Below are 17,501 nucleotides of genomic sequence, written 5' to 3'. Positions count from 1 at the left end.
TATTGTAGTTTAATGTTGCAGAAATATTGCAAAGACATTATTTTACAATATAACTTTAGCAATGTTACAGCAACATTCCGAAAATATTACAAAAAAAAGTATTCAATAATCGCTAGTTCATTCGTTTATGTTGCGCTATCTATTCTGCATTTAATTTTTAGTCACGATGATTATATAAAGTTTACAAAGAGCGACTAATAAGATTAAAGATATAATAATTATTTTTATTAACTTAAAATTGTATGATACAACCCCCACACTGGGGACTCAGACATTGGACTAAAAATTCTTTTAATAGTTTCCATTCTTATATACAATAAAATCAAAAATTTGATAATAATTTTTTAACATGCAAAAGATACTTCAGATTTTAATAAATAAATTTTGAGATTATATGAAGACAAGAGAGATGTGAAAAAACTTGTATGCGTAAATCCACCACAATCTTTTCGCATATCTGAATATTTCGGATACAGAGATTGTGAATTTACAAAATTGCAAATTGAGTTTTTTCTTATTTCTCGTACTTTGTCACTGAAGGAAGTCGAATGTGTACCGGAAATTAGGCATCTCCTGATGCCTAATTTCTTATTATTTTTTTCATATGTTAAAGATATTATGTCGATAAATATACATAAAGCATTATTGCATATATATTATATTGCTATGTTGCTGCAATATTATATTGCAATATTTTTGTAGGCGGACATTTTACTGTTGCTGCAATATCATAACAACGTTGCAGCAACATTTCGTAATGTTTCTGCAATGTTGCAATCTTGCAGAAAAATGTTGCTGCAATGTTGTTGCAATCTTGCGGTGCTGTATGGGATACTATACATTCACTCGTGCATGCAATTATGTAAAATGAGAAAGCTTATCCAGTTTTTTTTTAAATACATTTCAAAAAAAGATATGCCATTCTTTATATTCTGTTTCTGATCTAATCATATTTGAATGCAGTGTAAAATTTTACGCACGCAGTGTTATAGGGGCGCCACTGTACGAAAGGCCGGCATACATGCAGCATGAAATATGCAATGTGTTAGATAGGCTATCTTTGTTGCGCATGCGCATTGAATTTGGTGGCAACGAAGATTTTAATTAGTCACAATTTTTTTCGCCCTATCTCATATCCAGTTACGTATAGAGATCAGTGGATTTGTCCCTATTTGTCCCTCAATGTAACAACACTGGCCGCCATCCGCCATCCGCTACCCGCTACGGCCTGCTATCTGTCATGCATGCCATAGCATAGCCATTCTTTTATTATTAGGTGTATGTGTGTGTATGTGTGCGCGTGTGTGTGTGTATTTCAAGCCCTTCTCTCTACTTTTATAAACAGTATAGTGTTAGCAATTTTTATTTTGTTTGCTCTGCAATGAAGTTAATCGGAGTTTAATCGAAGTGACTCTTAATTGATGACTTGGGCTCATATTATATAATAAAAATGTTTTTATTTAATATCACATGCAATATGAACAAAAATATCACGATGCAAATCCTAATGTAAGAGAATAATGATATTCAGCAAATGTAATATTATTCGATGAGAAACTTTAAACAGGTGATCTATAGGACAACGCGGTAACAAAAAATCGACCGCTAATCATGTTCACGTAAGTATTAATTAATATTTTTTTCCCAATTTTGTGATTCGATATTAATATTTCGTCGAGTGAGAAAAATCGTTCAAATTAAACGAAATAAATTAAGTGAATCATGGAATTGACTAAAATATAAAATTAATTTATTATAATCTCGTTTTCTTTCTTAAGATATTTTTATATTTGAAGGATGTTTTTTTTTTCTTTCCTTATAAACTGCTAAGGCTTGTTTGCTCTTTTAGGATAGAAAAATAAGGGATAAATGCCCTTGTTACGCAAGTTGCTATTAAGATTGACAATTCTTGTGTTGCTTCTGGTAGCCCTCTATTGCTATCAGACATCTAATGGTGGGCACTGGATTGTGCCCAATCTACGAATGCAAAATGCAAGCCTGGGAAATATTACAACCACCTTAATGATAGCCAATTATTCCATTGAAATTGTTCAAGACAATTATTTATCTTCGACAGCAAGCACTTTGCCACATGATTGGACAGACTATTACAACATTTGGTGTATCTTTACCAAAGTTGCTTCAAACTCGCCCATGAGACGCAAGTTTCAAATATTTGTAGATTCCTTGCTCAGATTGACCTCTGTAAATATTGCTTTCCATGTAATAAGCGATCATGAGAGTCAAAGTATAGCACAAATCGTTATTCAAGATGTTAAGGTTAATACTGGAAAGTTTATAAAGGTATTTCCTTATATTCTTTTCTATCTATGATGTTTATTTTGTATGAAATGTGTCAATGTATAAAGTACAAATAATATTATATTATTTATTGTAGTATTATATTGTAGGATAAATCTAAATCTTTATACATTTCTTTTTTGAGACATTTTTTTAGCATATTATAGCTTCTTTAAACACAAACATATGATTTCACTTTTTGAAAAATTGCAATTACTTATATTCTTCATTTTTTCTTTTTTAGTTTAAATGTTTTTATCTTGTTTATGAATTGTATTAATGTACAGAATACAAATAGTATCATTTAAAGTTATACTTTATATGAATACATAAATAGATACTTTTTATTTATTTTCAGGTATTTTATTATGATGTACACAAACTAGCCACACAACTAGAAGATATTGTGTCAGTTATGTCCCCACATTTCAGTAGTAAACCAGGGACATATTATTCTGATGCATTATTCTTTCTCTCACTGGGCATGCACAAGATTGCACCCAGCCACCAGAAATTCGCTGCTATGTTTGATGCAGATACAAAATTTCGCAAAGATGTAAAGGATTTATTTGAAGAATTTAACAATTTTGGGAAGGACGCTTTGTTTGGCTTGGCTCCAGAACTAACTCCAGTTTACCGACACGTTTTGTATTTATATCGTACTAAACACCCAACAACAATGTTTGGCGAACCTCGACATAAAGGTGGATATCCTGGGTACAATAGTGGGATGGTGCTTTTTAATTTAGAAAGATTACGAAAGTCACTTGAATACAATGAGATTGTTACTAAGAACAATGTGGATACAATGACAGAGAAATATCACTTTAAGGTAAGTGAATAGTTTTGCAGCTTTTTTTTTTCTTTTCTTTGTGCCCCACAATATAACATAATATATAATATTTTACTTATCCAAAAAAAATTCTATTAAATAATTCTAAAAATATTTTATTAAATAATTCCTTCCTATGTTTCTAATAAATCTACATTAATTTTAATATTTCCATTCATTATTCTTTGGTTACATACAATTTTAAGTTGATTATATGGAACACACACACACACACACATAAAATTTTAAACTAAAGCTTTTTATTTTTGATCAGTTATGTTTCAAATTTGTAGACTTCTCAATGTTCCTGTAAAGAAAAAAATTTATTTAAATTTGTCCAAAGTATTTTCTGCAATTTATTGCACTTAGTGTGTAATATCTTTTATATCAAAGATATATAGAACATGATATTTTACTGATTTACTGTATATTTGTCGGATTACATTACATTTATTAGATATTGCTATAAACATTACATGTCTTGTTATAGGGTCATTTAGGCGATCAAGATTTCTACACGCTTCTAGGCATGGAAAGACCAGAACTTATCCATACAGTTGATTGCGGTTGGAATAGGCAACTTTGTACCTGGTGGCGTGATCGTGGTTATGCGGATATATTTGCTAACTATTCAGAATGCCACTCAGAGACCAAATTGTGGCATGGAAATTGCAATACTCCTATACCTGATGATTAATGATTTATAATCTTTATTTAAATTTATTCACATGTATGCATGTGTTTGTATAGTAAATATTAAATATAAAAAATGCTTCCGATTTTTAGTTTTAAGGATAATGATATTAAAGAATGAACAGAAATGATACATAAACAGAGAAGGTTAAACAGAATTATAAATAAAATAACATAATGACTATTTATGTTAATTAATAAATTTAAGAAATTCTATTTGCTTTGGAGTTATTAATTAAAAAATAGAAAAATATGTATTTCTCTTTCTATTTTTTTTTTCTTTTGGGATTGAATACTTATTAAAAAATTGGATATTTATTGTAACGAATTTCAATATTGTTAATAATATAAACAAAGAGCAAAACATTACAAAATTTGGCAGAATTTGTGGAATACTAATTTTTAATGCAAAATTAATACATTAACATATTTGATAGCATTTAGAGAATTTGTTTCAATGTTTTGCTTTTTGCAACTGTGATTTTTTTGTTGCAATATACTTTATTCATATATATGTTTCCTTTCCCGTGGCAATATATGATTTGTATTATTTAATATTAATATTAATATTAATATAATAATTGGTTTATAATATGAATGATTTAGAGAATTTATTATTTTATATATTTGTATTTTGAGTAATATTATTGGAAAATTATATATAAAATAAATTACGATATTGTGATTATATGTATTACATTAAATCAATATATAATAAGTGTATATAAGGGTATTTATATTGAATAAATAAATGTGCATACTTATATATATCATAAAATTAATACATTCTATTTGACGAAAATGAATTTAAACCTATTTCAGAAGATTTATATCAGTAATTCATAATAGAATTTAATTTCTAAATAAATTTTAATTGCCGATCTGCTGGTATACTGCATGCATTTCGCTTACTGGATAATTATATTGTAAAGAAAATATATAAAGAAAAATTTATGAGTATGTAACGCAAACAAAAATTTATATTTGGATATATATATATATATATATATATATATATATATATATATATATATATATATATACGTAAATATATTACACGCAGAGCGCTCTGCGCATTATTATATATAGCACACGTTTAGTACTAATATAACATATATTTGTTCACAGGCGAATAAGCAGAAACATCCTATGCAACAGCTGATGGAGATGTCCGAGCAACAGAACTAAAGCAACAACAACAAGATCAAGGCAGACTGCAATACAGACAATACTGTTGTAGCAGCCACAACAGCAACAGGCCGGTGCAACAGGTGCAATGATACAAACATCAGATGCTAGCGATGCAGCTAGTGCAGCAAATACAAAAGATGCTGCAAGAATAAGCTGTTGCATAGATATAAGAGAATTGATAAAAAATATAGTTTGTAAGATATATTGTAACTTTTAAAAATCTAATAAAGTATATTAAAAATATAAAATGCATATATCTTCTGATTGAACATATATCTATCCATTTCCACACATCTTATCGTGTCACACACATCTTTTTCCTAATTATATATATTTAAATCACTTTTGCTGACTTTTCGTTCTTGGAGTTTCTGAACCTGCATTGCTTAGAATCAAATATCAGGAAAATATAATCACTAAAGAGGTGGCACGAATCAAAATTATAAAAAGCTCGAAAATTTGAAGTTTTTAAATCCGCAAAAATATCAGGAAAACATGATCAGCAAGGTGGCACACACTAAAATTTTAAGAAGCGTGAAAATTTAAAGCTTCAAAATCCGCAAAAATATCTGATTTTTTTTTTTTGTAAAGGAAGAGAAAAATGCATTATGCATTCCCACCGACCGATCTGGTGGGATATGCGGGACTCGCACCCGCTAAAAAACTCTCCCTGTAAGACCAATCTTTGGCCTCCCGCCAATACTTACACAAATTTTAATTCTGAGATATCGGGAACACGATAAGCAAGAAAGATAATAAAAACTTCAAACTTGAAATTTTGAGAACGCCAGCTTTATTTTATTTTCTCATGTACATATATAGTGAAAATTACTATCTAAATATTAATTGTTCTTACAATTCATCTCTCAATTTTCATATAATCGCTACATTCGCTACAACTTATAAATGCCTAAGGAGAAAAAGATGCATAAATATATATAGAATATATATATATATATATATATATATATATATATATATATATATATATATATATATATATATAATCCTTCACACCTTATGCCAAAATATAATTGCTTCTTATATCGATACAACAATATTTATAGAGGAAAATAAATCGCTCAATATTTTTAATATAATACATTTATCTGTATAATTATAAATTTATATCATTAAGTCCAATCATTTCGATATAACTCAACATTGACCAGATTTAAAAGACTATTTCGTATTTAGCACAGTAATGACGCATTTTACATAACTCTAAATTAGTATTGTGCATGGATAAAATAAGATATCACCTTTGGTCCCGTTGATAGAAACTTACAGTTAATCGTGAAAATTGGACATGTTAATATTTAGCATTACATTGCTATTAATATTTATATCGATCTATTTACGATTAATTTTGGTATTATATATCTTTTTTTATAAATATACATCTCAATAAAGCTAAAATCAAACGGTTCTATCAAACTAAAAATAACTAATCTAATTTTCTTTCTTCACGTTAATTAATGAGCAATCGTTGATGACTATTCATGTAAATAAATGTTTTCTCGTCCTTTTTTTTACAATCAAGTAAATATCGAATATTATATACATTTTCTATCGTCTTGCGACGGAGTTTTGGTTGTTGTAGCTTTTTCTATATTATATTTACATGTGCTTAACGTGGAGTTATATATATAACCGGATTTTAGTACTATTTAATTATTTCTATTGAACGTAGTTTGAAAGAATATAATAAAATATAACACTCGAGCAATTCGCAATATCGATTAATATCACGAGGACATATTTCTTAATTGTTATTTTTTTGCTCCACATTATATGCGAAAAACATAAATATCTCCTTTTCTTGAATTTATACATATTCGTGTGTGTGTGTGTGTGTGTGTGTGTGTAATATAAGTGTATGTATTACATATAAGAGCATGTGTAAATGTCTGAAAAAATATTTTTCATTTCTGTAAGTGATTTTCTAGCCGTATAAATCAGCACTCAAAATATTAAAATAATATTTGGATATTTTTTCTTATAAGATAATCCCAAAATACTACAAAAAACAAAATATAATAATAACTATATATTAACATTACAACCGCAGATAGAATATTTTTGTTTTATTTCCAAAAACTAATATCGATTTACATCTTTGCATTGTAAAATTTTAAATTCTGTTTAGATAAAAATTTTTAATGATACATATACAATAGTTGAATAGATAAAAAAATATTGCAATAAAGAGTGCATATTTTTGTTTTTAGTGATTTTCAAGATCTAACAGTTATCAATTTTAATGTTAAATTATCAAGTTTTTTAAAATGCATCCTATTTGGAAAATAATTTTTAGTAGTATTCTAGGATTAAATAAAAATGTTGTCAAAATTATTAGTACATTTTTTTGTAAATAAAAAAAATATAGCTTTCACATTTAATCTCTTTTATCGATTTACAAATGAAAGCAAATGATGTAAATTTACATATAATGAAAGGAAAGGGGAAAAAAAAAAAAAAAAAAAAAAAACACTCACAAATCTTGGAGCTTTTGCATCAAACAGATTCTTCACTGTCTAAATTGCTTTATAAGTGCTGAGATATTTATAGAGAATTAATAGCACGCAATTAATATCTCCCTGCAATCTGAAACAGAAAACAGATTTGTATAATAATTAATTTTTATTTTATACCCAGTAAATACTGTTTGTTGTAGTATATAACATAGTGGTAAGAAATCATATAACATAAATTTAAAAATTATGATTATTTAAACTTTGTTTCGATTTTCTCAAATTAAAATTATTTTTTTAAATTAAAAAAACTAAACAATTTTTTTTTATATATCTATTTAAGGGATAAAATTTGCATCAATATATTTACACTTTTTAACTTTTCACGTCCACCGAAATTCCTGATAGATTCCAATAGTGTATTCCTAGAATCTAATTGAACTGGTACTGATTTAAGTTTTGTGCTGGGATTTTTCAGTGTCACTCCTGTTATCACTGGCATGGTTGGAAGTTTAGAAGGATGTATGTCCTCACTAGAACCATCGACTGTTGATAGTTCATTACGCTTTATTTGATTATTATTTACTTTAGATTCAGTAATCTTGAATCCCTTTACGACAGGCATCGGTGGATTGATTTTGACAGAGTTATTGATATTACATTTGAGAAATGTTTCATTTTGGGGCCTAAAATTATGACTCGTTCCATTTATTCCCACGACGGACATGAACCTTTTTGCCTGTGCATTCTCCTGAGTATCGTGCTTGGGGAACTGACTTTTGGATGAAAGATCATTCTGATTAGATACCTTCGCGAACTTGGCATGACTGTTTTGCTTGACATTCGGTTCTGCTGTTTTTTCTATCTTATCCATTTGTATATCACAATTCGACGAGTGTTTATTAATATTAGCGCGTTTAGGTTTCTGCTTAAAATTCATATGCTGAGCAAATGTATTTGTCAATTCTTTGAAATTTATTGATGTGTCAATTTCGTTTTCACTGTCCTTTGACATTTCTTTCGGCATCTCAATGAAGGTCTTCTTCAACTCGACCCCCATCACGAAGGGTCTATCTGTGTCTTTCGTTGAATCAAACGCGTTAACTCGATTCGACATCGGTATCTTGAAACCTGATGCTGTTGTATGTGTAATTAACTTTCTCGTGAGTTCGTCAGGATTCTTATTCGCCGAAGAATTGATTTTAATCTCGTGCTTAGCGATATTATTTTTATTGACATTGCTGGCATAATCCACGAAATCCTTCTCATTTTTTGTGCTGTTAATATTAACAACGGTCTTACTGCTGCTTATATTGTTTCTTCCTAGTTTATAATCGGTATCCATTTTGATTTGAACATTAATGCTGGGTCTTTCCAACCAACTGCCCAGACTAATCGCAGGTGGACCAGTATAAACGTAACGTTTTATATCTTTTTCTTTTGGCAATTGTTTACATTCCGGTTCTGAATCTTGAGATTCACGTGTTGAAACTATATTCGTTTTGATGAAATGTTCGTTGGATTCAGGCTCATACCTGCCAGAAAATAATTGTATTATTATAAAATACATAATATATACACAATATTGAGAGATGCAGAGTAGAATGATAAGGTAATTAATATTTAAAAAATCTTATTAGCATTAATTAGCATTAAAATTCTGAATAATATTTTGAGTTCTTTAAGATTAGCTTATAAGTAATAAAGAAATACTCACTTTTTTTCAGTTAATAATGCACTATTGTATTCTTTAGACATATTTTCCTCCGCTTGTTGAGCATTTTTCAACTGCGGTAAAATATTTTTCAGTACCTACAAGTTAAAATAATATCTTTGTATGATTGTTAAAGTATTATATCATTAATTTAATCATAAAAAAACATTGACAATTGTTATAATTATAAATTATTAAATATAATTATCATATACAATCAAATTTTAGAAATTCAATATGAATCAATTATATTAATAATTATCGCAATTTCGGTAAAAATTTGCTATGTATTGTATACATTTATATAATTCTGCAATCTATTTACTTCTTAATAAAATAAACAATCTTTTTTCAATGTATATATAATAATTCAATGAATCTATCATATTTGATTTATGATTGTTACCTTATAACTCGAAATTACCTGTAATGATTGTAATTGCTTCTCTTTGCTAGGCTTTGTTTGGTGTTTTAATATGTTATCTCTCCATTGAAAGAACTTTTCGTTGCTTCGTAATACATCGACATTCAAGTCTGTGATGCTTGTAGATTTTTTTATACTAATACTCTCCTGTTCAACTTGCGGCTCGTGCTTTCTTTCACCGATTTTCTGTGTTTCTGTTTGATATTTGGCATTACTGGATATCGATATATAACTCTTGGATCGCTGGATATTAGTCTTTTCATTAGTCGCGTTGAGAGACTGCAGTCTGTGGATCAACTCATTTTGATTGTGATTTTTTGGTTCGATTTTACAATCAAGATTACTGGCATTCGATTCTTCAGACTTAGATGTCACCTTCATGTCATGCGATACATTGTTAATTAAATGCATATTCGTCATATTTCTCTTATCATAACTGTCTGCTTTATTCCTTGAAAGTGTAGCAAACGTTTTAATAAATCTATCATCCGTGTTTTTCGCATAACCACTGGATTCCTCAAACTCTTCGAAAATGTCTAGGCTATTCTGTTTGGTATAAGTAGTGATTGTAAAGTTGGGCAAAGTATTGTCCACCGGCGCTATTTCCGGTGTGGATAAGCTGTTCATATTTTTTCTATCGAAGTCCTTATTGATAGTTTGCCTTAATGTTCCGATCTCTATTTTGTTTTCCAATTCCGAAATAATTTCTTTCCGCAAATTTGAACTAGGTTTAATTTTATTGGAAATGTCGGATATTTGCTCGACAGATTTGTTTAATATTTGTTTATCAATTTCCGTTTCAGGCACGAAGTCCGTTTTTTTATTTAAAGCTTCCTGAAATTCAAAATTCGCTTCAGAATTATTCAACAAATTCTTTGTCGATTCGATATTTTTATTGTTACTATCTGTCGCATTAGCTAACTCCAAAATTGAGCTTCCTAGCGGTTCCTTAAAGGCCTCTACTGATCCCAGCGTAATCGTATCATAATCATCAAAGACAGACGAATGTGAATCGCGAAAGGCACTTGGTGGAGCCGGAAGCTGATACTCCCAATCGCTGATCGACAAGTCTTCGCTTATCGCTGATACGTAATCAGAAGTATTCTCTTGCAAACCTCCTGTCGCAGTCATATTTGGCGTACTAGCACTCAAAGTATTTTCTGGAAGATCGATACACGATTTATAACTCTCATTCGACTCATTCTTGATACCGACGAGTTCTGATTTGATTGTGGAATCGTCGAGAATGGCGACGACATTTGTTTGCATGGATGCGGTTGTATGATTTGTCTTAAAAGGCAACGATGTTTCCGGTATTAGAGACGATGAAATTGGTACTGGGGATGACGAGGCTGGTAGCACATTTGATAAGGTATCCGATACTTTCTGTAGCAGAATATCGGTTTCGGATGGAACATCTTGATTACCTATTATAAATATAAACAGAATAAAAAAATTAGCCAAATATTATGCTGGTCTTTTCTTATGCTAAAAAAGATTGTAGCTACATACTTATAAAAAACTATTAAAAATGTAATCTAAAAATTAATTCTAAAGTTAGCAATATTAAAGAAACTGAAAAAAAATTTAATATTTTATAATTTTAGACATAAAATATGATAAATATTCACAAAATAGAAAACACAAAATATTTGAAGTTAAAATATTCTAATCTAAATAGATTTAGCATGATCTTTTATAGAGATGATGATTATATAGTGCAATCTTATCTTACACAATATTTATAAATAAAAAAACACTAAGAAAATACTAACACATGATAAATAGGAGAAACATGAAAATATAATTTTTTACATAAATGGAAAGAATTTAAAATTATCAATATAAAATGATATGTAAGCAAGTTCAATATTCTTAAAAATATCTCCAAATATAGTGTTAATTGGTGAAATTATTAAGTATAAGAAAATTTTGTATAATATATAATGTATGTATATACATATATAAAAAGTAAAAAAATCTTAATTTTTTTCTATTTATTATTAACATAAATTAAATGTGTATATATTCGCAACAGATTATTTCAATGTACATATGTGCTTAAATAATCAATTATTTCTTTTTTACACTCTTTTTTACCCGCTTACCCCTATTCCCTTTCTTTATTTTCCCCTCTACTCCATCTAATCTTTTCCTTTCCCTCTCCTTCCTTCCCTTTCTTTTTCTTTTCCTTTCTCTTCTTTCCCTTTTCTCTCTCTCTCTATCTTTATTCTATCTTCTTCCTTTTCCTCCTTTCTTTTCGTCTTGCTCCCTTTCCTTCTTTTTCTCTCCCTCTCCCTCTCCCTCTCCCTCTCTCTCTCTCTCTCTCTCTCTCTCTCTCTCTCTCTCTCTCTCTCTCTCTCTCTTCCCCTCTTCTTTCTTTTATATAAATGGATATTAAATACATTGATAAATAAACTCGTGAAAAAATATTTAAATACAAAGTATGATAATAGAATGTTTTGTATCTTACTAATCAATATGTTTAGATTATATAAAAATACTACAAATAGATTATATTAAAGATATTATTTATATAATATATTAACACTTTCAACTTTAAATTTTAATTTTAATTTTAATTGACAAAAAAGAAATGTTCTCAATGTATCTTTTCTCTCTCTCTTTTTTCTCTATATAAACTTAAAATAATTGTTTTAAAATGTCTCAGATAAATTTATAAGATTACTAATAAAGATTTAAAAATAAATAGAAAAATATTTATATATACCCAGTAAGCAATTTGATAACACATTGTTGCCAAATTGGCATCAAATTCGCTCAAAACTTGGTAACAAATCCAGTGCCATCTGTGTCCGCATTAAGCTTGTGTTTTGGTGACAAAGCTTGTTGACATAACCTGACAGCAAATTGACGGCAAAAACCGAGCAAAGCTTGACATGATTTGACGTCAAATTGATGGCAAAAATCGACCAAGATCTGCGCAAGACAATCTGATAGCAGATTGTCAGCAAAAACCGTACAAATTCTGCAGCTTTTGGCCATTCATATAAAAGTATATATTTAAATAGATTTAAGCCTTAACCCTAAGTAACAAAATGATGATAAGTTTTGGTCATAAAATGACCATTAGATAATTAGACATTATATAAAATCATATATTAATATATTAAAACATATAGGTAAATTCAAATAACTTAATTTATAAAATTAAAGATCTTTTTGGACAGAAATTGTTTGAATAAGTGAAAATCGAACAATTATCTGTCCGATTTGCCAAAAATCAATTCAATATCTGAATTTCCTGTATAAGAATTATGTCAAAAATTGAATTGATAGAAATATATATATTATAATATTATTAGCATTTTGTAGGCTTTATATACACTCATGACAAGAATTTGAATACGGGTATAGATAATGAATAACGCGCCGCATAGCGATAAGCGACTGAACTATTTTATAATATTTTGTAATAAGCTGCAGATTTTGTTCGGTTTTTGCTGCCAATTTGCCATCAGATTGCGCACTCTAGATCCTGCTCAGTTTTATGTCGACAATCTGATGTCAGTCATGTCAGCAAGCTTTGCTCGGTTTCTGCCGCCAATTTGCTGTGTAGTTATGTTAGCAAGCTTTGCTTGATTCTTGCCGGCAATCTGCCAGCTTAATCGGTAATAACAACTCTTGTACCAAATTTGTAGCCTTTTTGCTGACAATAATTTGTAGCAAGCACTTGGCAATATCTGTTAGAACAGACCTGGCTGACTGGGTATATATATATATATACGTCGGCTTCTCTTGCCTCATGTCTTACATATTATATATATATTAAAAGATGATTGCAAGATAAATATTTCTAATTGCGTGCGTGCATAATATAAAAGAAGCGCAGTTGAGTTCTGGAAGAGTGATAAAAGAGGGTAAAGAATTTAAATGGAGTGAAACAAAGATTTTAGAAAGTAACAGCAATTACGACAATGGGAAGAACAAGTATATGAAGATGGGGCACTTGACGGAAGGATCTAGTTTATCATACATTCATATATCGTTTGATATCTAGGATAATCACCTATGATTTATCAATCAGAAAGTGTTCAACTGACAGTGTGGGCTATCGGAACCGGCGCGACTTGAAAAATTAAGAAAAATTTCGGAATATATATTAATAAATAACCAAAGAAGCAAGTAAAAATTATTTGCTCTTCACTAAAGCCGAAAATCTTCCTAAACTTTCACAGAATTAATTTTTCGATTGATGTTTATTAAACATTTTTTACTCGACTCTATAAATCCTAAGCTATTTTTTAACACTCTGTATATACACATACATTATACATACATATATACAATTTCAAAATGATACGCACAGTACATGAAACTGAAAAAATTACAAATTTGCGAAGGGTAACAAGGGTAAAAACAGAATGTTAGTAATATAATGACATGCACCTGTAACTCTTTCATTTACATCCACATCTCTTGTATGGTTAATGCAATGTCCTGCATCAATTTGCTTCTGCTCTATTTGTGATGCACTTGAAGATATTGAGTTCCGTGTGGAGAAATTCAAGTTCAAAGCGTGCGCGATGTCCTCTGGAGACGAAGTGAAATATCGCTTTTGTCTCTTCAAGGTATCCATCTCAAAGTCATCTGATTTAGACTGGCTTCGAATCACTTTTGCCCGTTTAGCATTCTTCATATTGTTGTTTGATTCTTCGCTTTGACTAGTTTGAAGTTTTTGGCATGATTCATTGACATTTTCCGCAATGCTATATTTTATGATACTATTTAAGGAATCATCTTCTTTAATGACATCAAAATGATCGCATTTTGGTATGGTGGAAATCACCGTGCACATTTCTTTGTTTTTTTCAAGATCATTCTTTACTTCTGTGCCGATCATCGCATCTTTCGGACGCAAATAATTTGCTGTCTCAATGTTTTCCTTAATCTCGTGGGAAGAAATTCTTTTTCTCGGCGCTTTGGATGGTCTTTGGCAAACAGATTGATGATATGATTGCTTCAGTTGTTCGCTATCCAGTTCTGCCATGCGATTCGGTTTGGTCATACTTTTGTTTAGAGAATCATCGTTCAATAACATATATGATTTATTACTCTGATTCTCATTTTCATCGCGTGTATCAATGTTTTTAGACTTTACCTTGTAATCTTGTTGTAAGAAATTAATCTTTTCTTCTTTGGTAATAACATTACATTCAAGTAATAACAGTTTTTTTTGCGATACATTTAACTCCATGGAATCAGAAAGTAACCCAGTATTTTCTTTATTACTTAAATATTCGCTCAAATTTAATGATTCATGATCTATATCATCGACAATGTCTAGTATTTTTCCCTTTTTGCTAAATTTATCTCCATTCAAAAACTTATCTTTGGATTCAAAATATGTTTCTGAATTAATAAGGATTGATTCCATACAATCAGAATTGTGTAACTCAAAATTGCTTTCCATTTTATGATTTGATTTTAAAGACACGCTATCGTCAATTATAATATCATCGATTTTTGATGTCGTTTTTTCTTGACCTATCTGTTCTTCATTGGAAGGTGCAAAATCGATTTTCGACTTTGAATGTGTCTCTTCTCGTTTAATGTGTCTAACAAAATCATCTTCGTCTAATGACGATGTATTTTCAGTATTTGAAGCGCAGCAATGTGTTTTATGTATGACTTGTTCAGAGTTTGCACGTTTACGTGATAAACTGTTTATACGATCATATTTCATGCTCATGGTTCTAGGCGGTGCCAAGGGTGGAACTACTTCACGCTTAGGTACCTTTGGATGTTCTGAAGCGCTAGCCTTACACGTGTTAACCTTTCGAGGCTTGGGAAGGGGTACAGGTTCTCCAACTAGTTTAGATAAAGAAAGAAAAAAATAACCGTCACCGAAAATATAAGCAAAATGTGATACAAACAAGCAAACTGATTAAAGTATATGTACATACTATGTGCCGAATAGAGCAACAAAAATACATTATTTAGATAAATTCCAATAGAGATGTAAAATTAAGTCTTAGTGCGAAATCGTGTGTTCATATACTTTTATATAAATAAAAATATTTGGAATCATGTCATTTTCTCCAAATACAAGAATGTATTATTCATATTGTTTCATAAACTACGAAAAAAGAGTAATAAGAGAGAATGCATATAAAATTTTTCTTTATATATAATTATAAATAGTTCTTTTTTTAATTTGTAAGTTTCATTTTTTTAATATATAATTTTGTAACTTAGAAAATTAAGTGACTTCAAACTGTTTTGATGCATATACAAATATAAATAATATAGAATTTTAATAAAATTGATTAAAAATAGCTTATTGAGAAAATACAAATAAACAATATAAAGAGCATATATCATATGTGATTAAAATTGATAAACACAATATTTATTAATTATAATATATATTTTAAAAAATTTTCATTTTAATAATATGATTTTTTTAATTTAAAGATTTATTACCACAATATTTAAGATTGGAAAATTGTCAAAACAGAACAATGTCCGGAAAAAAATTTTTTTTTAATCTACATATTCCTAATTAATAGAATTTGAGGATCAATTATTCATTCTAATAAAAAGTCTATTACATTATGTCTATTAAATTTCAAACAAATTCGCCAACTCTACTCTCGAGAATCGAATTCAACTGGACCAAAAAACAATTCCAGTTTTCATTCGATTCTTGACGATTGACCAAGCCAGGTGGTGGTGGTTGCAAGATGCTTAACTTTCTCTCTTTTAATCTATTCTTTAATCTATGATTTATAATAGGTAGCGAGGGTAGCTCGTCAATGTCGCTAGGTATGGAATCTGTGGGTGCCATTTGGATATCTAATGGCTTCGTAGAGATCGCAAATATTTGCAAAGTACTCAAAAGCGGAGGAGACAAGTTGTTTTCCGAGTATTGTTCCAAGGAATTATTCCAAGAACTTTCCAGTATTTCACATTCCATATTTTTTATGTTCGGTTTTATGCCCTCCAGATTCGTCGACGTCTGCATTCTTCTCAATTGCTTATTCGAATAATCATATTCTTTCGCGCAACGTTTGGCATAACAAATCAACTTGTTTGATTTGTTCGCAAAAAACTTATGACTATCGAAAGAAACTTCTTCGTGATTTTCATATAAACTTGGTATCCTTTTAAGACTTTGAGATTCCTGAGATATGTGGTCTATTGTATTTTGGATATGATCTTTGGTTACGATACCAAGCGAAACATTATTTACAAAATTAATAGAATTATGATATTGCGAACGGTATCTTTGAGTAATAGTATATAATCTACCCCTTTTCAATATCGAAAATCTATACTTTCTAGGATATAATGTAGCATGTGACGTTTCATCATTCATACTCATATCCTCGCTGATTTGATGCGGATTTCCCGAAGGATCTCGCGCTTTGAAACTACGGAGCAAAGCATTTGAGCTACTGGTAATACGCACTAACTTACCTTTTTTTGTTACTACTCTAGCTTGCTCTACTTTTGGGGCGACTTCTACAGGCGCGACCATTTCCACATCCGTTTTAACAAGCTTATAGTTGACCGAATCTGTTTCAGAACATGTCTCGACATTCGTTTTCGTGGTACGACTCTGCTCAATGTTGTCATCAAATTCATATGTCGCGGCTTCCGACTTTGGTTCATGATCCAACTCGAGCATAGACTGCGTGCTGATGGTGATGTCGGAATTAGCTTTCGATGGTGCACCAATGTCCGATGGTGGTTTCGAAGGATCCATATCGGACGTCAATGATTCCTCGGAGTCAACGATACGTTCTAATGCCTGCGTGGAAATAGCTGATGAAAGTGGCCTAAGCGTCGGCGGAGGAGGAGCTATTCTTTTCTTTCGAAGACCTGTGCAAACAATTTACATGAACT

General features: G+C 29.9%; 2 protein-coding genes across 5 annotated transcripts in view; one reads left to right on the top strand and one right to left on the bottom strand.

Annotated features, from left to right (window-relative positions):
• The first annotated feature begins 1,201 nt into the window (after positions 1–1,201).
• On the top strand, positions 1,202–5,221 carry Xxylt (Xyloside xylosyltransferase). Its single transcript, XM_070305688.1, has 5 exons — positions 1,202–1,619; positions 1,850–2,304; positions 2,660–3,133; positions 3,624–3,863; positions 4,955–5,221. The coding sequence occupies exons 2-4, from the start codon at positions 1,870–1,872 to the stop codon at positions 3,828–3,830; spliced, it is 1,116 nt and encodes a 371-aa protein (XP_070161789.1). The 5' UTR covers positions 1,202–1,619; positions 1,850–1,869; the 3' UTR covers positions 3,831–3,863; positions 4,955–5,221.
• A 785-nt stretch (positions 5,222–6,006) lies between these two features.
• The window catches only part of LOC138939006 (putative leucine-rich repeat-containing protein DDB_G0290503), a 36,364-nt gene continuing 24,869 nt past the window's right edge, over positions 6,007–17,501 (bottom strand). For 2 of the 4 annotated variants that reach the window (XM_070306440.1, XM_070306441.1), the window contains exons 7-12: positions 17,073–17,477; positions 14,040–15,461; positions 9,630–11,056; positions 9,209–9,303; positions 7,862–9,026; positions 6,008–7,624 (exon numbers count right to left, since the gene is read on the bottom strand). In XM_070306440.1, the coding sequence (XP_070162541.1) occupies positions 7,607–7,624; positions 7,862–9,026; positions 9,209–9,303; positions 9,630–11,056; positions 14,040–15,461; positions 17,073–17,477 (4,532 nt within the window). In that variant the 3' untranslated portion in view covers positions 6,008–7,606. Of the gene's footprint in view, positions 7,625–7,861; positions 9,027–9,208; positions 9,304–9,629; positions 11,057–14,039; positions 15,462–17,072; positions 17,478–17,501 lie in introns of all 4 variants that reach the window. The other 2 variants (XM_070306439.1, XM_070306442.1) reach the window with 2 other exon arrangements.

The sequence above is a fragment of the Polyergus mexicanus genome, unplaced genomic scaffold, assembly GCF_030449975.1.
Source record: "Polyergus mexicanus isolate NDT 795.1 unplaced genomic scaffold, iyPolMexi1.0 SCAF_13, whole genome shotgun sequence".
In the NCBI taxonomy this organism is placed as follows: Eukaryota; Metazoa; Arthropoda; class Insecta; order Hymenoptera; family Formicidae; genus Polyergus; species Polyergus mexicanus.
Note: the sequence above shows the minus strand (reverse complement) of the source record. Positions and strands in the feature narration are given on the sequence as shown.

What these genes read in the sequence shown, in the direction of transcription:
- Xxylt (XM_070305688.1), top strand. Translation starts at nt 1,870, where the DNA reads ATGCCCTTGTTACGCAAGTTGCTATTAAGATTGACAATTCTTGTGTTG. An exon ending in ATACTGGAAAGTTTATAAAG is followed by an intron (nt 2,305 to 2,659) that starts GTATTTCCTTAT and finishes ATTTATTTTCAG; the next exon opens with GTATTTTATTATGATGTACA. An exon ending in CAGAGAAATATCACTTTAAG is followed by an intron (nt 3,134 to 3,623) that starts GTAAGTGAATAG and finishes GTCTTGTTATAG; the next exon opens with GGTCATTTAGGCGATCAAGA.